At 40.8% G+C, this 22,040-nt stretch overlaps 3 protein-coding genes across 3 annotated transcripts in view; 2 read left to right on the top strand and 1 right to left on the bottom strand.

The window, feature by feature from the left end:
* Positions 1 to 18,691, bottom strand: part of LOC140154138 (probable Bax inhibitor 1) — a 29,564-nt gene extending 10,873 nt beyond the window's left edge. The window contains exons 1-7 of the mRNA XM_072176745.1: positions 18,610 to 18,691; positions 18,267 to 18,436; positions 12,802 to 12,907; positions 8,794 to 8,912; positions 8,507 to 8,517; positions 7,443 to 7,491; positions 6,948 to 7,045 (exon numbers count right to left, since the gene is read on the bottom strand). Coding sequence (XP_072032846.1) covers positions 6,948 to 7,045; positions 7,443 to 7,491; positions 8,507 to 8,517; positions 8,794 to 8,912; positions 12,802 to 12,907; positions 18,267 to 18,328 — 445 coding nt within the window. The 5' untranslated portion in view covers positions 18,329 to 18,436; positions 18,610 to 18,691. The remainder of the gene's footprint in view (positions 1 to 6,947; positions 7,046 to 7,442; positions 7,492 to 8,506; positions 8,518 to 8,793; positions 8,913 to 12,801; positions 12,908 to 18,266; positions 18,437 to 18,609) is intronic.
* A 462-nt stretch (positions 18,692 to 19,153) lies between these two features.
* The window catches only part of LOC140154859 (SCY1-like protein 2), a 34,465-nt gene continuing 31,578 nt past the window's right edge, over positions 19,154 to 22,040 (top strand). Inside the window, exon 1 of the mRNA XM_072177506.1 lies at positions 19,154 to 19,199. The gene's annotated coding sequence lies outside the window, so the exon portion shown is untranslated. The remainder of the gene's footprint in view (positions 19,200 to 22,040) is intronic.
* On the top strand, positions 20,378 to 21,112 carry LOC140154137 (uncharacterized). Its single transcript, XM_072176744.1, has one exon. The coding sequence runs from the start codon at positions 20,378 to 20,380 to the stop codon at positions 21,110 to 21,112; it is 735 nt and encodes a 244-aa protein (XP_072032845.1).

Raw genomic sequence — 22,040 nt, 5'->3', positions numbered from 1 at the left:
GAAAAAGGACCCTGCCTTTCCATCGCGTTGAGCGATTGGAGTGGCAGGCCCCCCCCGGCGCTGAGTGGACACCCTATGGGCTAGGCCCATGGAGCTCTCGTTGAGGCTAGCTGTTAGCACCGCTAATAGGCTCACCTCTCGGAAGAGCTCAGATGTTGTCTGAGCGTGATACGCTTGACGACATCTGGGTCCCTCTCGGATCCCCTCAGGTAGGTCCGTGGTCCTCCCCTGCGTTACATCGCAGAGGAAGGCGTGCAAGCACGCGGCGCCATAGCTCTACTGAGCTCGACAGCCCACGATATCTACCCGTGAGGTTTGCCGGGAATGAGAGTGCAGGCGTCCCCTGTGAGGAAGCAGCAGCTGAGCATCCTACTGAAAGGATCCCTGGTCCTCCTCCATGGACTCCCCCTTAGGGGTGTCCGGAGGAAGATCAGTGCTGTTGCTCCCCTCGCGGGGCAGCGGGGAAGGAGATTGTAGTGATGTCACTACCGGACTCAGCTTCCGACTCCTTTCCCTCGCCCACAGTATCCGTATCATGCTCCGATGATGACGGTAACTGAGGACGGGCATCTGAAAGCGGGTAAGAAGGCATAACCACTGTGTGGCTCGCCGACTACCTGCCAGCAGAAGAGGAGTACTCCGCAAGACCCTGAGGTATCCGCCATGGCACCACTGGGTCCGCATGCTCTCGCAGCCGTCGTCCTAAGCGCTAGCAGCACGGGCCTACCCTGATCAAGATCTGGGTTAGCCCCATGCCGGCTGGCCTGGTCAACAGCTGATGTTGGTACTGCGTGGCCATCGCTAGGCGACACTTGCCACGGTGCTAGGCCGTGGAAGAAACACCCTGCGGCGGGTACCACGGGGCATACCCAGCCGGCAGTTGACCCTGAAAGGATCCGCCACCAGGGTAACCCCATGGTACTGCAGTACCAGCACCGCCTCCCCCTTGTTGCCACAGAGACTGTGGCGACTAAAGCGGTGCTGCGGTACCGGTGCGGTATCAGCGTGGGTACCGTGAGGGTTCCCAACTGTGGACCGCTGTACCCTCGCCACACCGCGTTCCCTGTTTGGGGATCAAGCTGTGTGCTGGCGTGGTACCGGCGCCGGTACTAGCATGGGTACCCGTGAGGGTTCCGGTTGTGTACCGCTGTATGCGTGGTTCCAGCGTAGGTGCCCGTGAGGGCTCCGGCTGTGTACCACTGTACCCATGCCTCACTGCGTTCCCCGCAAGGGGATCAAGCCGTGTGTATGGGTACCCGCTATACCGGCTGTCCCTTGGCTAGAGGGAGCTTGCCTAGTACCACGGGTAGCTGAGCGTGCATACCCCGATCAATCACCTCGCCACCTGAATAGGCAGCGCCAATCAATGGAGCTATGCCCTGTTGATTTGACAGTGATCGATCAAGAGAGGGTAATTGACCCATTGACGGTAATGGATCACCCACGCTCCGCTGGCTCTCGAGGACATAAGTGGGTTGTTGATCAGCTAGGCTGTTCAAGCTACTTACTGTACCCTCTAGAGCTTCGCCCAAGGTCGCTGTGTGTGGCGGACCACTCACGGCAGCTATGGGCGGGTGCATAGCGGCTACCACTGAAGTCAAGCCGTAGCTCGTCTTTGTAGCTGCCACCGAATGCACCTGGGTCGCTGTCCCGTGAGAGACTGCGAGCCCAACCCCTGAATAATCGCCAGCCAGTCCCTGTGGACAGCCAGCAGCTATTCTAGGGCCCAGGGTATCACTCGGCGGTCCCGCCATGGAACGCTGCCGTGTGACAACCCCAGTTGGTTCTGCTAAGACTACACCCACAGCGTTACCCGCGGTATCGTCTCTGCTGAACCCATGCATGCTAGGGTTCAACCCAGGCAAGCCCGGGGTGCCCTTGCATGCTGCCCGTCGCTGGCTACTACTGTGGCTGTTTGAGCCCGTAGATATGCCTGCAACAGACGGGTGTCCTCCTGCTAAAAACCCGTGAGGATTTTCGCTAGAGGACTGGTATCCTCCTGCTACAAAACCCGCTAGGGTTTTCGCTGGTGGTTACCGCTCTGCTGCCTGCTACTTTGCTCCGGACGTATAGTCAGTGCTTTCGCTGGCTGCTGAGCCTTTGACGCGCTTAGCAGTCCTCGAAGGAACCGCCTGCTTGTCCGGGGACCGGAGCCCCTTAAGCAGACCTGCCATGACCCATAGGGGCTGTCACAGCAGAATCTACCGATCGACTGGTATCCTCCTGCTGCAAAACCCGCTAGGGTTTTCGCTGGTGGTTACCGCTCTGCTGCCTGCTACTTTGCTCCGACGTATAGTCAGTGCTTTCGCTGGCTGCTGAGCCTTTGGACGCGCTTAGCAGTCCTCGAAGGAACCGCCTGCTTGTCCGGGGACCGGAGCCCCTTAAGCAGACCTGCCATGACCCATAGGGGCTGTCACAGCAGAATCCACCGTGTCGACCTTACCAGTGCCCTTGGTAGATTTCTTCTTCGCCTTATGGCGATGACGGAGCCTATCCCAATCGTCAAGCTGGAACTCGGAGAGTCCTAAGCAAAAGAAAGACATCTAGAAGATCGTGAGCACTCCCTGTGGGTGAAACAGAGCGGGTGTGGGTCCCGCTCCGTCACCAGGGAAGGGCAAGCCCGACAGGGCCGAGGCGAAGCGAGGAGAAAAGGGAGGGGGGGCACTACCCCCCCCCCACACGCGACTCAAGCCCAGTAAGCAAACCTGAGCACGGAGGCTGGTCGCTAACGTTAGTGGTAAAGTAAGGACTGGCTAACTTTATTACTAAAATGTCAGACGGGTCCCTACCAATCCCCACCGTATGAATATCTGATTAACTCGTCTTTATTGGACGGTAATGAAGACATAACGATAGAGTAATCACCCTAACATAGCAACAATAACCTACCGTACATGAAATACAATGTGTATGTACAAACATCTATTGTAACTTACAGGCTGCAATGGTTGTTTTACGTGGGAAACAAAATGAATGGCGTCAACGCGGCCATTTTGAATTGCTCGTGTGTCCCGTATACAAACGGAGGCACGATATGTAGCTAAGTTTTGGATCGCTTTTTTGTCACTTTTTCGCCAGAAAATGCCGTCAAAACTATCCTCAGCCGAACAATACCGGTTTGGGTTTACCTAAGGTGTGAAACTACAACCGTATATCTCGCTTTGGTCGAGAAATTGATACACAGTGCTATGAACAATCGATAGGCACGTCTGTGTCAGTCGGAGACCAAGGAGGATAAGGGACGATCATATGGTGTGACGTCACCTTTTGGGTGAGTCCACCGGGGATCGGGTTTTTTGTTATTTATTCATTTATGTGGGACAAAATGACTATTGGTTTTTCCGCATCTCGGGATCGATGCAAGAAGTATCTTAAGGTTACGCTGAATTTGGATGGTTCCAGGTTCAAATTGGCTGTTACGTAGCCACCTAAACCATTTTTTTTTTTGCAGAAAGTAAACATCGTAGGCCTAAAAATCATAGGTCATCTCGAAGCTAACATTCTAAGCATTATTATTAATTATTATTTATTAATCTAGCTCATGCACAAATGTACTTTGAAAGTGTTTCAATTTTGTTCACGTATAATGAGCATGAAGATTTTTGTGACAGAGGCCATAATTTATTTATACAAGTCCCGATTTCTCTCTCGATTTGGCTGCAGACTACAAACAGGTCAACATAATAATGTTGCTATCAATTGAAAACACAGCTTGTGTGGATTTTATTTTATAAGCTTATGCATTGACAAAATTTTGAGTGAAATCTGGTACCACTTTATTGTCATTTTGCATCAATAATATCGTTTTTGTGTATGATATAATCGCCAGAATTCTCAGCCACATTATTTCTATGATACCTTCTTAAACAACACGTGGTATGCTAATTTTACTAGGATTCGCCAAAAATGAAATATCTGTGCGTTTTGTCACATTGATGCTGTCATTTTCACGGATTTCAATATCTCGAGTTATGGGCCATGACAGAAATACACATGAACAAAATGAATTGTTTTAGCTTTATCTTTCAATCTGTTAACAGCACAATTGACATGGTTATTAATGATTAGCGTGCCATTCTAATCAAAAATTAAATACTTACTTTTTCATCAAAAATGTAGAAATACGGACCATTTTATATTATTTCCTCGAGAATTCAAGCCAGCACACCACACACATGTTGTATCGTATGATACAGACAGCTCGCATCCAATGACGTATCGCGCTCATCAGGCGGCATAGGTCACGCGACACGTGACGTTCGAGGCTGGCGAAAATACAAGGCTGACAGCCCCATTCAAAATACACGGTTAGCATTTATTGAAAAAATAACATACGTGTAGTGTGGTAAATTGTCGTACCACAACGGTTTTAGAGTAAGATAATTTTGCTTTGACACCACATAACAAATTTAGAATTGTTTGTGAAGATTTCATGATTATGTGTTAATCCAATGGCGGACGCGTCAAAATTGCGATATCGCTTCCACCACCGCCTGCTCATGTCCGCATGGCCAAGAACCAGTTCGCCCAATTCCAATTTGCCCTGCTATATGACAAACAACTGTGTCCAATTTCTGTGCCGTTTTCTTCCTCCACTTCTTTCTCCTGCCACTCTCTCTCTCTCATCTCTCTCTTTCACTCTCTCTCTCCCTCTCTCCTAAATATAGGCCCTAGGCCTAGGATATATGAAATAAATAAAACAAAATAATAAAAATGAATAAATGAAAATTATAGAATTACAAAAAGTCCTCAAATAATAGGCCTACCGTTCACAAACACTTGTTAGTGGGGGCCTGATGCAAAAAAAAAAATTATCACGAAAATTGTTTGCCCCCCCCTTTTCAGGTCTCAAAAATTTCAGGGCCCACCCCTTTTCTTTTTTGACATGAAAATTATGGGTCAACCCGTCAGAAAAGCATATAAACTCAATTTTCCCGGAAAAATTTGTGGTCAATTTTTTCAGGGCCCCCCTTAGTAGGAGGGCCTCGAGGGTCAAAACTTTTAAGGCCTCCCATTTTGCATCAGGCTCCCTAACAAGTGTTTGTGAACGGTCCCTAGTGAAAATGGCCTGACAAAATACTGCTTCCCCGGCATGTCCATAACCCGGGCCCATAAAAATCCTTTCCCCAGTCCCCGCCCTCTCCGCTTGCCAACAAATCCTGCCCTTTGCACATGACAAATATTTGGTAACCCAATTCACAAACCTAACATGGTCAGGGTGTGCAATATAAATTATGAGCCCTGGGTGAGGGTAAAATTGGGGAGGAAAGAAATTTCGGCCGAGCCAAAAGGGGGAATTTTTGGCAAGCCGAGATGGGGGAGAAAGCGATGTTTGGCATAAATAAAACGCTCTAAGGCGGCTTAGGAAAACAGTATGTAAACACAATAGATGCAAATTTTCCTGTTAAGCGCGCCAAGCAACACACCCCGACAGATTATTATAATACTGAGATAATCAAATTTTCAGTCACCCTGAAACTACTGCTATGGTTTGTTGAAATACTTCTTATCTGAAGGGTCAAGAGTGTCAAGGAAAACAAGTTCAAAGGTCACTTGATTCAGAACATTTGCAACATTTTAATTATTAAAGAAAATAGCTGTGATTGGGCAAACACTTCCTGGAAATAAATGTGAAATTGTGCAAACCAGAGGTCCTCTCTCAAAGGTCATCTGGGGTAAAATGGGAAGTTACTCGAATTTGAATGAAACCCTGTGGCAAATGTGCTTGACACTCGCACATTGGCCTAGTTGATTTCGGGCATTATGTAACTCTGACTAAAATAAAAGATTAAAAATCAAAATTTAGCTTTTCAGGCCACCTACGGGAAAGTACAAAGCGAGTGTTTGGGCATAAATATTACACATGTTAAACCATAGACAACTAGACATCTCTCTCAAGTAATATAAAATTCAAAAGTAAAAAGAAAAACACACGGAAAGTATTATGATATGTAAGTACAGAAAAATAACCAAAAAATAAATAAATAAATAAATAAATAAAAAAATAAACAAAGAAATAAACAAACAAACAAACAAACAAACAAACAAACAAATAAAAAAAAAAAATAAATAAATAAATAAATAAATAAATAAATAAATAAATAAATAAATAAATAAATAAATAAATAAATAATAATAAAAAACAACCGAATAAGCAAATAAATAAATCAAGATAAAAATGAATGTATAGGTAGGGCCAGTTTGGTTTGGGACAGTATTGGCATGATTGGAATCGAGCTCAACATGGCCACGCCGATGCGTCATGCATGTGGCCTAAATAGAGCTTGTGAAATGCGAGTGCAGCGGGCGTAGAATTTTGCAATCGGCTTGACTGCTAACAAAATCGTGATCCTTTTAAGCGTCTGTGTTTTAGACAATCGAAATAATTGTCCACGTGACAGAATTGCCTGTCAATCAATTTTACTTAGCGACTGTTGTGGAGGACGAGTAAACAAAGTCACATACGGGTCATTGACAGCATTACAAAATAGACAAAAAAACACATTTTCACACATTTTTTCTTGATTTCTTTATTCAGCATGATAGGTACAGATGTTTTCTTACGTGTAAAGTCACAATATATTTTTCCAGTAGGGAAAGCAATATTTGATCTCATATAACCTTAATCAACATCGGAAACGGTAAGATCGACCGGTGTACTGAGTCTCAGGTTTTTGGTCCCAAACTACTGTACTTTTTCATCAATGTTTTCTATGACTTATCTTTCAAATATAAATCTAGGAATGGTAACATCCTTAAGTACACATTTTAAACTGCGATTGGTGTGACGTCAAATGACGACAACACAGGTCTACCCACAAAGGCTCATATTATTATGGCAAATTGGCACACTTCCTACCAAAAATCTCATTCAAAATGAGCGGCCGACATACTTCACTTTGCGGGTGTTTTTTTTGGGGGGGGGGGAGTGTATTTTTGTTACTTACCAAGAAGAAAGAGGTATGACCTGCGTTGTGAGTATAATGCAACCAAACTAAAGCAAACAAAGATGACGGTAGTTGCCATGAAAGCTGTGGGCACAATGCTAGAATAGAAAGACAGAGAAAGGCAACAATTCTTTGTATTGCCAGGCTGAGATTGAGTTAAACTGTTTGTTCAAAAACAAAATATCACATACCGGTGATACCGCACATACACATAATCATATACAAATCCTTTCATTCCTTTTAGCACACCAAAATTCAACAGAGAGTAAAGACTGAACCGCAGAAATATCCTGCTAACATATTTAAAAGCTGGGATTTTAAGCATATTTTGCCATATTTTCCGATATATAATGGGATAATGGGAAGGATTAGTGGTGTTGATAGTTATTCCTTTTTTCGTAGAGTAATTAGAGTACAATCATTTTTAGTCAATAATTTGACACTTTTAATTAATGCATTTCTGAGAGTACACGGTCCCCTTAAAACGGCACTTACGTAGGATCAATTCTGGTGACCTGAATCATCAGTGGCCCAAGGTTCATTCCTATTAACAAATATAAAATGAAAAACATTTACAATAGTATATATGCATACATTAGTTGAATACAAAGATTTTCACCTTCACCTTTTCACATAATTTCCTGTGTGGGGGTGGGGGGGGGGGTGGTGGTGGTGTGGGGGTGTGTGTGTGAGGGACTGAGGGGTGTGTACAATGTATATGCGAGGCTTATAAATCTTACAATTAATTGCCACACCATGAACCTGAAATTATACCTCGAATGGGGGTCCTTATAATAAAGGCTATATTCTTTTCAAAAGGGGTGTAGCAGTAGCGCCCTCTGGAATTGCTTTTGTAACTATGGATTATCCACTGTGTGTGTGTATCCACGGTTTCTGAGCTTAAGGTGATACTACACCCCTGGCCAATTTTGTGCCTATTTTTGCATTTTTCTCATATGTATATTATAGGGGCAAGGACTACAACTACTGCACTGGAAATTTTATTTCAGCACAGACAACAGTTGTGGAGTTACAGTCAAAAATGAGGGAAAACCAATATTTGATCAATAAATCAGTAAATATTTGTCTTGAGTCACTGAAATTCCAGTGTTGTAACTGGATTCCTTGCCCCTATAATATACATAACTTTTGTTACCAGTGTTTTATTAGTTTTTGAGAAAAATGCAAAAATAGTCACAAATTTATCAAGGGGTGTAGTACCACCTTAACTTCATACAAAGGTCCACAGTTGCAGATGAAAACAGACGCAAGATTTATACACAAAAGCTCAAGGTTTCAATGTAAATGTCAGTCCTCGGTAGAACGTGTAAAATCTATCCATGGTTGCCAGTGAATATTACATGTACAGGGAAGGTGCATGTGTGTGCCTAGAAATGATGACACTGGGGGACACCAAGATCCATAACCAGATTATTCATGGAAAATAATGTACCAGTACATTAACATTTTGAAACTACTATTAGCTAAAGCACATTATCTCAACACGAAATGTTAGTCTCTAATTCTAATTATTGCAGTAGCCGGTACCCTAGTAGAACGACAATGTATCCTTCAATGATGAAAATTATATTACAAGGCAGACACATACTGCTTTGTGCTGCAGTTAACATTATCATAAGCACCGGAGAAAAACACAATTTGGGAAGCCAAAAATCGCACCACAGTTTTCCAAAAAGCGCGAAAAATCATGATTTCCCGGAAAAACTCAACATTTTTTTTTTATCAAATTTTTTTTGTTGAAAACGTAATTGCACCTAAAAACGCAATTGCGGCCATGAATACCGCGATCACGTTTTCCTCCGGAGCTTACATTATCATAATTTACCTGAGAAAAGGCAAATCCGTAAGTAATCCAAGGCGCTTTCCTTGGTTCTGTCCATTGTTTGGTGTCAAGCCAAGCCAAATGAGAAGACCCAAGGTGGCAAACACACTCATTAGACCAGCCTACCACAGTCAACAGGCAAAAATATTGGATTGGAGAAAAACATGGTTATTCAAATTAGCCATACTTCAATGTTGGATTATAAACGGGTGCAATGTGCATTAAATACAGTAAATATCACATGTAGACTTGTGTTTCCCGGGTTGTGTTTGAACAGAGTTGAAAGACTTTTTCTTAACATACATTTTTGTTGCACATCCCACAACTTTTTATAAGGTTTAAAGTGCAAGTGCAATATTAATTTATTAAACTAAAAGAAATGTTATAAGAAATTTTACTATCAAAAAATCAGGAAACTGATGCACAGCTACCATTATCTTTTAAAGGAAGGTGACCTGATATATTTGGAAAATCAAATTCTTTAAAACGTACGCATAACATAAAATGTCATCCTTTTCAAGCACTCATGCATAAAGAACATGTATGTAAATGTTTTTTATAAATGTGACTAATTCCTAATGGAATTACCACCATTTATACAGCGTGATATTGGTAGTCTACAGTGTTTTTTGCACGAGAGCACGGTGGCCTAGCGGAACGGGCACTGACTCATAATCGGAAGGTTGCGGGTTCGAGCCCCGGCGACGCCATCGTGTTGTGCCTTTGAGTAAGGCACTTTATCTCGATTACTCCTCTCCACCCAGGTGTTTAAATGGGTACCGGCATTCTTAAATGCTGGGAAGGTAGAGGAGGTGTAGCGACCCCCCTATAGCAACATTACATGGAGGAGTCTGGCCCAATCGCCAATGAATGAGAGATGGGCACTCCAATCACTGTTTATACAGGATCGTCTCCTTTACTTTTTTTTACAGTGTTTTTATTGATGATAATCATCATGATCATGTAATATATTGATTTCAAGTGAAAGGCCCTATTTTTCTCATAAACATATTGAAATTAGAAGTTCCAACTCAAAAGTGTATTTCCGAAGATATCATCAAAAAACTGACTAACTCGACAGTTTTTTGATGATTTCTTCGGAAATATACCGATTTAGAATGCCAAATTTCAGTATGTTTATGAGAAAAATATGAGCTTTCATCTGATACCAAAGTCAGCATTTTGCTGAGGTAAAGTGGGGGGATGAGATTGCCAATCAGGTTACCCAACTTTAATAGATGCAACACATACATTAAACAATCAATATTACTGGGTTTAATTTGATTTAAAGCGGATTCATTGTCAAACTTTTTGTTATTTTTTTTTAATTCCAAGAACTGCTATACTCTATGATAAATTCAAAAGAGACCAGTGGAATGCTAGAAATATGCGCAATCCTATCAGGTATTTACAAAACATGTTTTTACATGAAATTTTCGCATTTGAAACTTTTTTGGGAGACCTGTTAAATTCTGCACCTTTGAAGATGAATTTTTAGCAATAAATTTCAAATGTACAAGGTATTTCAAATATATCCAAAAGTTGTAGATAACCATTAGGAATGAAGTAAAGTAGTCAATTCAATTTAAGAAAAATATTAACTTACATTTATCAAAAATGGTAAAAAATGAAAAAGTTGATTTAAATCAGTTAGTGTGATTTAAATCAAGCAACTCTGATCAATAAACTCTTTGGTAATCACCGAATGGGCTATTCCATTTTAAATCCATACTACCCCTGTGGAAGATTTAGCTAGAGTCTCCCACAGTGGGAGTATGAGTTTCAAAAAGAATAGAAAATTGGGTAGCTTCCATTTGCAATACTCACTCCAGTTGTGGAAGATATAGTTAAAACCATATTACATAGGGAGTATAGTTTTCAAAATGACTAACCCTGAACAATTACATTTAAAAACATACTCCCCCTATGGAAGATATTTCCAATATCTTCCACAGGGGTAGTGTGGATTTTAAATGGAATAGTAGTGGTAACTGATTTTAGTAAAGCATTTGATCGGGTTGATCACAACATCATCATCCCCAAGCTCCTTGATATGGGTACCAGGCCTGAAATCATTCCATGGTTGTGCGATTTTCTTAGCAATAGGTCTCAGTGTGTGCGTTACCAGTCTATCACTTCTAGTTGGAGAACCCTGAAAGGGGGTGTTCCACAAGGTACCTTGGTTGGCCCAGGTTCATTCTTAGTGTTAAACAATGATGCTGCCATCTCCAATGTTCAGCAAATTTCTGCACTGAAATATGTAGATGATATCACACTAGTGGAGAAATGTAGGCTGAACCAGCGAAGTCATCTCCAAGAGCAACTTAATAACTTTGACCAATGGTCTGAGAGCAATAATATGTCACTCAATGCAACCAAGTGCATGTCGATGATGGTTGGTTTTTCTAAATCACCAGTCACACCTTCTCCGCTATTATTATGCAATCAGCAATTAGCAGAGGTTGATGTTGTCAAGGTATTGGGTGTTCAGATCAGCAGTGACTTAAAGTGGGACATTCATATCAACAGTGTCATAAAGCGTGCTGCAGGTAGATTGTTCATGTTAACTACTCTTAAGCGGTTTAACTTGCCCCTGCAAGATCTGATCACCATTTACGTTGGCTTCATCAGACCACTGCTAGAGTACTCGGTCCCTGTGTGGCATAGCTGTCTCACAAATGTTCAATCCGCTGCTTTAGAAAGAGTCCAGAAGCGGGCACTGAGAATCATGTTGCGTCAACAATACATATCTTATCATGATGCACTCCAAGTATGCTCCCTAGATTCGATGGCTACAAGAAGGCATCAAATATGTCTTGACTTTGCCAAAAATTACTTGAAGACCCAACCTTCCGTGACTGGTTACCTACTGATAGGCGTTCTGCCCATGGCAGAAACTTGCGTGGAGCTCACAAACTTACAACCCAAACTTGGAAAACCAAACAATATTATGATAGTGCAATACCTTACCTAACCAGACTGCTGAACTCTTAACTGCAATATGTACCAACCTTTTTTATAGTGATGTTTTCATACCTGATGTGCATTTCAACAATTTAACCATGTGTCGCTTTTGTTTACAATGCCTGTGTTACATCTTTTATATATATTCCATGCGTGCAATAGTATTTAAACTTTTGATCTTCTTGTATGCTTTGATATGTTTTATTGGTGTAGTTGCTTTGGAGCGAGTGGTCATGCCCTCATTAGGGGTTTGGTGCTTTTTTCCATCTCTTTCTCTCTCACCCCTCTGGGATCATGATGACTCGCCCCAACACGACTCCTTCTTTTTACTGTTATTTATTTTGAATAATGTATTTCTTCACATGCAATATCATATTTATTGGTCATTACTATTTGAATAAGTTTATCCTTGGGGTGAAACCACCTCCTTTCCACCATTTTCCCGGGTCCAGTTGACCGCACTTTTAGCTGCGGACCTCTATTTCTGTGGGTTCTGGTTACAGGATGAGGTTTCGCCCCTTGGTTTATTTTGTGTACTTTAAGGGGGTACTGCACCCCTGTGGTTGATTTGTGACTATTTTTGCATTTGTCTCAGAAAGTAGTAGCACACTGGTGGCGGGGTTGTGTATGTTGTTGGGGCGGGGTCCAATTGCTGCACTGGGGTTACGGTGGCTCGGGACGGGCGGTTCAGTGTATATGATGGGAAGCGGGGTTCATCCTATCGGTACCTTATTTCTTATCATGAATAACGGACCGCTTGTCTTGGGTCACTGGGATTCCGGTGTGGTGGTTGGATTCCTTGCCCCTGTGATGTGCATGACTCTTGTTGCCACTGTGTTGTTGGTTTTGGGAGGGATGCGAGAGTGGGCCTTAGGTTTATCGAGGGGTGTAGTACCCGTCTAAGTGATATTTTCTGATATTTAAATCTATGTCATGCTTTTTGTTGTTTTTTAATGATTGTAAATTTCACAGCAATTCAGCTTTTAGCTGCTACCGTGTCTTTTAATAAACCATGAATGAATGAATGAATGAATAGCCCAATCTTACCTGAAGAAATGTGAAGAGATGTGCATAGCTTCCAGCAGCTGCGGCAAACATGGCAATGGCAAGGCAACTATAGACATTCTTTAAGTGCTGCTGTGTACCTTTGTTTCTGTAAATAAAAGATAGATACCGGTAACGGGAATAAAGAGACATATATCAGACAATCAAACATCTTTTTTTAAAGCTCAACCTCAGTGACCCATTTCACCTGTAGGATTCCATGTACGTACCGTATGCGAACTAAGGCCCTTGAAACTTGAATCTGAGTTTAGCATCCCATTTTTTTTCCAACGCATAATGAGGCAACTATTTCATTATTCATTATTTTCAAGATTTCATTATTCGGCTTTTTCACCAACGCTAATTGCAGGGTTTTTTTAATCGATTTGTGTAAATTCCAGTTCATTAAGGGGGTACTACACCCCTGCCCATTTTTTTGCCTATTTTTGCATTTTTCTCAAAAATTATAGCACATTGGTAACAAATAAGATATGTATATCATAGGGGCAAGGACTACAACTACTGCACTGAAATTGTATTTCAACACAGACAACAGTTGTGGAGTTACAGTCAAAAAATGAGGGAAAATCAATATTTGATCAATAAATCAATAATTACTAGCCTTGAGTTGCTGAATTTTCAGTGCAGTAGTTGTAGTCTTTGCCCCTATAGTATATGGTCATTTTCACAGTAAAGGGTGTAACTTTTGATTTTTTTGGGTCAAAATTTCAAACCACTTAAATATGTTTCTGTTTACTGAAATCATGCATAGGAGCAACTTAAATTCCAGTAAAATAATGTTTCAAGGCTTAAACCTTTTGATTTCTAATAAAAAATTTGACATTTCCATTACATTTTGGTTAAAATCTAAGAAAAAATGTATTTTTACATAAGCTGAGAAAATTATGACATGAAAGCTGGAATACATGTGAAATCCCATTCCAAAGTAAGTCAACAGATATAAGTTACATTTTATACCATGTTTTGCTATGTTTGTAATTGCAGTTTTGAAAATTTTTAACATAAAGTGTCATTTACAATGGAAATTTCCCAACCTTCAACATATTTTTTAAGTTTTAATTGGGTTCCTAAAATAATTTGAATGTCTAACTTCATGTACAAATACTACTTGATAAAAGGAACCTCCCAGCCAAGTTTCACAGAAATTGGAGTTATTTTTTAGAATTGGCAATTCAAGCGATTTGTGTTTCGGAGGCTTCAGTTAACAACACAGGTGATCATAAAAGTAAAATATTTGGCTAACTACTGCAAGTTGACATGAAAAAATAGGTAAAAAATATCGCAATTACCAATTTTCATGCTTTGCTTCTAAGTATTGAATTTCAGTTGTGACAAAAATTGAATTATCACAGCAAGTCATTTTTTTTGTTTCGGAGGCTTCATGTTAACAATGGCTAAACACTGCAGAAGTGGTTTTTTTGAAAACAACACTGTTGGGATCATCTAAGCTGTTATTTTCTTGTGTGTATTGAATCAATGATTCTATGCGGCAGATATTGTAGATTTATAGCATGTTAACTTTTCACCCATTTGTTTAGTATGGTGTTTTCATGTTAAGCCTCCGAAACAGGCTTTTGGGTATCAGTATATTTTTCAAACATTAACCATAATATCAAATTTTTTTTTAATTTATGGCATTCTGCACATATCAAGTAACAATTACAATGCAGATATCAGTATGAAACACCAAGTTAGATATGCATAGATGATAATTAATCTTATTGTTGTTTCGGAGGCTTCATTTGTTTCGGAGGCTTCAATTGTTAACGGAAAGTTTGTATTGGGTCCCATTTTCAAGCGGTGATATATATCTCACGCTTTAAAAACAAGTCACTTGAGGATCTACGTGGCTACATTTTGATAAATAGCTTGGATGAGCTCTTTTATTTATATTTGCCCAAGCTTGCTGAACAGTTTGTTTCGGAGGCTTCAAAAAAGTTAACGGAAAATCGGCTCTTTGAAGTCAAGATTTTATAAAAATTTTAAAAGCTTGCAAATCGACTAATTTTTGTTACCCATTTCAAGTTAAGATATCAACTGTTATGAATCAAGTAGAAGTGAAGAAATAACCAAGAATTATGAACCAAAGCTATACCCACAAAGTTTGTTAACAATTGTTAACGGAAAATGAAGCCTCCGAAACGACAAATATCGAAGTCCGGTTCTCAAAAATACAGGGCTGTTCACAATTAAATCTAATGTGGCAGTGTTTACTGAAAATATGTCCATACTTTCAGGATAAGAATAATTATCCATGAACTAGCTGAAAAAAACACAGGGTTTTACAAAAATGTTACTGTTTTTTATAGTTTTTCAAAATGGCAATATTAAGTACATTTAAGCCTGCTAAAACTGAACGCAGTAACTCCCAAAGATGATTATGCTACCCAAGGTAGCTGCTAACTAGATGACTTATGTGGCCAAAAATCATGGAATTCTGTGGCTTTATTAGAACACTACGGATCAAAATGTTAAAAATCTAAAGTTACACCCTTTACCGTGAAAATGACCATATACATATCTTACTTGTCACCAATGCGCTATAATTTTTGAGAAAAATGCAAAAATTGGCACAAAATTGGCTAGGGGTGTAGTACGCCCTTAACCCAGTATATCTCATGAAAACACATTCATAAAGTATACCTTGCTTTTGTTTTCAAAAATTTTATGAAGTTTTGACACAAATAAAATAAAGCACACAATAACAACACTTTGCTCGAGAAGTCTAGCCAAGAATTTGCTCACCGATAGCTTCACATTCTTTCTAGGCTAGAGACCATTGCATTCAAAATCTAGTCGGATTCACTGAAGCATGACACCCTGTAAAGCACTGGAAGTTCAGAAGTAAACACAACCAATCACAACAGGCGATCGCATCAAAAATCTTGCTAAAATTACACTTCAGCAAAATTTTAGACTGTGCAAATTAGGCTAATCTTGCTCCAAAGATCATACAGTTGACTCATCAAAATAACTTTCATCCAAATTTCAACATTAACAGAATAAATAACCTCTGGTGCAAAAAATTGCACCGCTGTACGCCCCCCCCCCCAAAAAAACAACAACGCACTCTAGCATCGAATGCGTAACTATCGTGTGCAAATTTGAAGCTGGAGTTCTCGAATAAACAACACTATGTAAATCTAAGTAGAACAGCAACTTTAATAGTACGGTACAAGGTCGGTGACAAACAAACCATTCCACTATGTTTAACAAAAATGCTTTACAAAAGTACAGGTTTATCCCAACCCAAGTCAAAAACAAGATTGTCAGATTTTAGCATTCTGGAAACTTTAGAAAATTGTCACTTCAGTTGATGCTGTTTGAATAAGTGTACTATTTTGCCAAAAAGCTAACTGAAACAGTATTCTCTTGGTTGGGGCCACGTCACACCCATTCATGCATCATCATCATCATCATCATCAGTCGGCTGCGGAGCAGGCGACTACAAGCTTTCTCCAACTAATGCGATCTTGGGCAAGCGAAACAATTTTGTTTGGCTGCAGCATCCCTTCAGTATCTCCCAGGAGGTGCTGGACATACTGTAAGTACAGTGTGCGCGGCTGTCCCGGTTTCCTCTTCCCATGTGGTGGAATATTCACCTGTATTCACCTGTCTTCTCGGGCTCTCAATTAAACCAAAATGCTTATAATGCCCACCTTAGTTCATTCAAACTCCACTGCATGGGATATTTAGCCACTTACAATAGACAAACTTGTTGTACTTAGCTTCGAAGAACTTGTCTATTTCATTCTTGAAGCAGTTGACTGAGGGTGCCTCTACAGCTGACTTAGGAAGTGAATTCCACTGGTCCACCACTCTGTGTGTGAAGCTGTATTTCTTTATGTTCAGGCGGGCATGCTGTTTTTGAATCCTTAGACCATGACCTCGAAGATCTCTTTCAGAATCTTTCATCACAAAAAGCGCATATTCTTTCACAGGCTCGCCATCTTCAAGACGCAGTATATGGCCGAGAAATTTGAGTTGATGAATCTTGACTCTGGCAACCAGTGGAGTGGTGTTGGTCAGGTTGTAGTGAAAACAACTTATCGCACATTTTTATTTGCAGAGAGTCAAACCTGGCACAATAGTGTGATAGCCACAGAATTAAAACCAGAGAACCAGGACTCGACCGCCATCTTGATACAGGCATGGAGCAAAAATTGGGGGTATTCGGTTTACCTCGGAATGCGCTCGAGGCATTCGTTGTCATGCAATCGCGATATGGATGATGGGCGCATTTGAGAGACGCACTTGATGCGACCTGCACGCGAGTACCAAGACGCTTCAGATGAGGCGCAGAATTGTTTTCGTTCGTCTCCGCGCACCGTCGGCAAGGACCGAATACCCCAATTTTCTCCCCATAGCTGACGGCGCGATTGTACGTGGCGGTATAGGGAGTTCCGGTTCTCCTTCTCTAATTCTGTGGTGATAGCTTATTACTAGTTAAATTAAACATCCCGGCGATCCTGACTTTTAGACCACCCGTGCTATATAGGGCTCAAATATTACTATTTCATCAAGGTTTAATATGCTAACAAGCTTAAACTAAAAGTTTCATCTAAGGAGTCAAGCTTTAAACTATTAAGCGAAAATATCCAACAAGCTAAAAACTATTTTTTACCCATTTTTTAACAAGCTAAAACCAATTTTTGAAAAGAAACTTAAAACATTAATTTTTTCATTGATTGTAAAAAGCATCTAAAAAATCTTTAAAAATTCAGTGACCTACCTAATATTATTAATCTATGTTTCCGATGATATCCAAGAAGCTGAAATATTGTGAAAGAGGACAGGGTTTTGTCGTAATGAGGGAAATTACTGGGTAAAATACATTACGTTTTTCGAGAAATTCGCCATCTTGAATAAATGCAGATGTCAAACGATGTCAAACGCGCTCGAAAATGCATCATACGCTAGCGTAAATTGCCGTCAAAACGAGCGTACATCAAGCGCTTGTGCTACACGATTTCACTTCGGAGCTGGCATCACCGGTTTTGTTACTAACCAGCTCTTTTACGTCACAATAGCTATAAAAATGTGAATTTTGGAACAAAATAAAGCTTGTTCGATGGAATAAAAGGTATGTTTGTACAGTTGAAAACATGTTTAACCTTGTTGCAAAAGTTTAATATGATAAATTTGCAATTTGTTCCTTATAGCTCGGGTGGTCTAAAAGTCAGGATCGCCAACATCCCAATAAAAATATTTTCGTGGAATATAACACGATTGTGCGACCTCAGGCTCAGACCGTGATTAACTGGTCAATTCTCAAAAGATGTGTTTGCTCTGTAAGCGTGTGCGCTGACGTAGTCCGCTCAACGCAAATATTAGTGCATACCCAACAAGTAAAATGATGTATGATCGTAGACGATAATTAATTTAAATATTTCATGAATGATTTAGCCTACAATGAAAAGTCAGGATTGCCAAAACAAAGTACTTACAGTTGTGAAAAATCACCCAAAGCTGATAATTTGATCGGTCGATTTCCAAATATGGAATCCATGATGCAACCTTGTCTTTGAAACTTTTCTTGTTTTATGCAACGTGTGCTTACTGGCACGTAAGCTTATGTAAATTTTCGCCAATGGGCGTCGTCGTTGACGTCTAAATTCTGCAAAATCAAAAACACAATATGACGCTTAATCAGAATCTGAATAGGAATTGTTTTACATTCAGAATAGCCAGTGATATCTAAAGATTTACCACCAGCGAAATATGCATGTTTTATCTGCAATAAAGCCAATTCTGTAGCATTTTTACATAGTTTACTTTTTCAAAACATACCAGTTTCCTTATTTCGTCTTCCAAAAAATTTCCCTGATTCCGTCAATGTGAGTTGTCGTGCGCTGTGTAAAACAAGTTTTACACCGCACTCATATAATCAAATCTAAAAATACCAGTCGCTTAAATTTTATTTTATTTTATTTGTTCATAATTCTTTTAATTTGATTTATTTTTTATGGAAAATAAAAACTTAATTTATTTGAAATGTTGAATCCACTTCGTTTTCTTCATAAACTTGAATTTTCAAAGGGTATGCGAATTTCGATAGTTGCATTTTCTTGTACGACTGTTTGAAAAGACTACACCAAAATAAACAGGTGGATGGATGATGTGGGCAGGTCATTTATTGAAATTTCTGTAAGCTTACATACAGCTGTTCAACGTTTGCATGTGTATGTCAAGAATGGAGTTAACCCACACTCATATGACGTTCTGTACTCTAAATATGCATTTCATGTAGGCGATTTAGTGTTGGTCCCTATTGATCTGTAATTTTTGCTTCACTTCATTCAGCTTCAAGTTACTACCAGTGCTGGCACTAGACTAGACAGTGCACTACTGCCAGTCATACTCTCATAGTCACAAACTCGGTAAGGACCGTAATAATGTCACAGAGGTATTATTATTATACCTCTGTGACACTATTACGGTTATAATAAGCGTGTTAGTGTTATAGACCTGACGGGGCCGGGGATAATGGAACACATTGTACTCAGCCATGTTTCCAAGCATCTCAACGCAAATAACATCTTGCTTGACTCTCAACACGGGTTTAGGGAGAGGCTGTTAACGGTAACACAACTAATTACATCTTGCCATGACTGGTCTTACACTCTCCAAAATCGCTGCCAAGCTGGCGTAGTGTTGCTAGACTTTAGCAAGGCGTTTGATAAAGTTACACATTTTCGTTTATACGCCAGACTAAACTTCTACGGAATCTGAGGTCCGACTTTGGAATGGGTCAGCTCCTTTCTGCACAACAGAGTACAAGCTGTGTCAGTAAACGGTTCTCACTCCAGCTGGGGCAATGTTACATCAGGTGTGCCCCAAGGATCGGTACTTGGACCAGCCCTCTTCCTGTTGTACATTAATAGGTATGCTCATAAAATTTTGAAGTTCAATATTTTTAGCTGAAAGTTCTTTCATTTGAAAGAGAATCAAATTACCTAAACAATAAGGGGTCAATCATGTTTCTAGTGCATATACTTTTGAAGTTACAGACAAAAATAGTGTCACCAAATTGCCCAAAATTTTGTGTATGAGATTGTGACAGCAGGCACATGTACAATGTACACTACTGTATGTGACCCCAGATGACCTCCTATTCTTTACTGTAAGAGAGCTGTTTTGGATGGTCTTGATTTACACACAAATTGCTTTTGCGCTTTAACGAGTGTCCACTTGGTGGAACATAGATTACACTATGTGATAGCTTATGAATCCATTATTATGCTAGTACCAACATAAGTCAACATCACTTAGGTTTTGGTTGTCAAAATTAATTTTTAGTAATTTTTTCCATTGAGCCCCACAGTAAAGCCATTTTTGGACAGTACAGGCACATTCCACTTCCCTATGGACGAATAGCGCCACCTACAGTGTGTGATGTGAGCCTGGCTAACATTAATGATATCCAAGAGAAGATCCAGTCAAGTATGCGCCTGTTTGCAGATGACAGTATTGTGTATCGGGAGATTAAGAGCGAAGAAGACCATCGCATCCTGCAGAGAGATCTCAAGTCCTCGCTGACTGGTCGTCCACCTGGCTTATGCAGTTTAACATCAGCAAGTGTGCCATTCTCTCCATCACCAAGAAACGCCAACCAAGCAACTTCCAATATAACATCCTTGGACAGCCACTTGTGAGAGCAGACCAGCACGAGTATCTCGGCGTTACCATCTCGCATGATCTCCAATGGAGCGACCACTGCAGTAAAATCACCAAGAAAGCGAAGTCGCACCTTGGGTTTGCTCGCCGCACCTTATCTCCCTGTAATCAAGGCGTCAAAGCCAGAGCCTACCAGGCGCTTATGCGCCCTCAGCTTGACTACGCCGCTGAAGCCTGGAACCCGTATACCATCACTGTAGTTAATCGCATCGAGCAAGTTCAGCGAGCTGCAGCACGGTTTGTCTTCAGAGACTTCAGAAGAACTACATCTGTGTCAAGCTTGATCAACACCTTGGGCTGGGACCAACTTCATACCAGGCGCCTGGCATCACAGCTGACCATGTTCTATAAGATCCAACATGGCCTGGTCAACATACAACTGCCGCACATTATCCTACCAGCAACATACATAGGTAGACACGACCATCAATTGAAATATTCCATACCAGAAGCCACCATAGACTGCTACAAATATGCATACTATCCTAGAGCCGTAAGATTGTGGAACCAACTACCATCAGCGACAGTGTTAGCACCATCTTTAGCCACTTTCAAGGAAGCCGCCCTACCAGCTGTGAGGGGGATGAAGGTACCTGTTGGCTCAAGACTCCTGTAAACCACCACAGCAAGTATGTTTTTATCCCGCACCCTAAGTTTTTCGTTTGGTATGGTGTTATTTTTCTTCACCTACACTTTTCTGCACTTTGCCTGTTGACGTCACTTCTGCACCATCCTAGTATAGCTTTTAAAGCTGCAAAAGGATTCACCTTTGAAGATTGAAGATTGAAGGAAGTCCTCTTTTGGTCTATACACCAGCGCGCTCACCTTTTAATCCAAGGGTCGGGGGTTCAAACTTCAAGTCCAGGCAGGACCGGAAGTAGTCCGAATAATCGGACCCAGAACAAAATATTAATTTCTGACATGATCGTGTTCTGGGTCTGAACTGTTTCCATTCGAAATCTTGTTATTCAAAACAAGATGATTCGTTTTATTTTGAACCTAGCTCCCAGAGATCATGTTGGTCAGGTTGAATTTGACTTAGTTAAACTTCTGGATATCCAAAACAGGGCTAGGCAGCTGAGACTCAACCACATGTACAATATTTTCCATTCACAGGGCCCTTCTTATCTTACCCAGTTTTTTACCAAAATTTCTGATATTCATTCTCATGCCACTAGGTCAAGCTCTTGGAATTTCCATGTCCCAAGAGTTGGTTCAAATACCAAAAATCTTTTTCTACCATGCAACTCTTGATTGGAATAACCTACCTTAGCATATCAAATCCATTCTGGACAAATGTACTTATAAACATGCTATGAAAAAATACCTGGCTAGAGTTGCTATGACCCATGAGTCTGCTGAATTTGTGTAGCTTACTCCTTTAGGTCCCGCCTTTGTTTTATCTTATGTTTCTTGACGCTCCCAGGCATCTTTTTTGTTCTTTTGTGGGACCCCATTGGAATTAAGTCTACACAGGAAGCTAGACTTTATGGGTCATCCTGGCAATTCGGTGTCTTTTTGGTGTGCAGCTTTTCAATGTGTTT

This window comes from Amphiura filiformis, chromosome 6 (genome assembly GCF_039555335.1).
Source record: "Amphiura filiformis chromosome 6, Afil_fr2py, whole genome shotgun sequence".
NCBI classification, from domain to species: domain Eukaryota; kingdom Metazoa; phylum Echinodermata; class Ophiuroidea; order Amphilepidida; family Amphiuridae; genus Amphiura; species Amphiura filiformis.
Note: the sequence above shows the minus strand (reverse complement) of the source record. Positions and strands in the feature narration are given on the sequence as shown.

Bases quoted from the DNA above. Each gene is read 5' to 3' on its own strand.
- LOC140154137 (XM_072176744.1), top strand. From the start codon at position 20,378: ATGCAGTTTAACATCAGCAAGTGTGCCATTCTCTCCATCACCAAGAAA.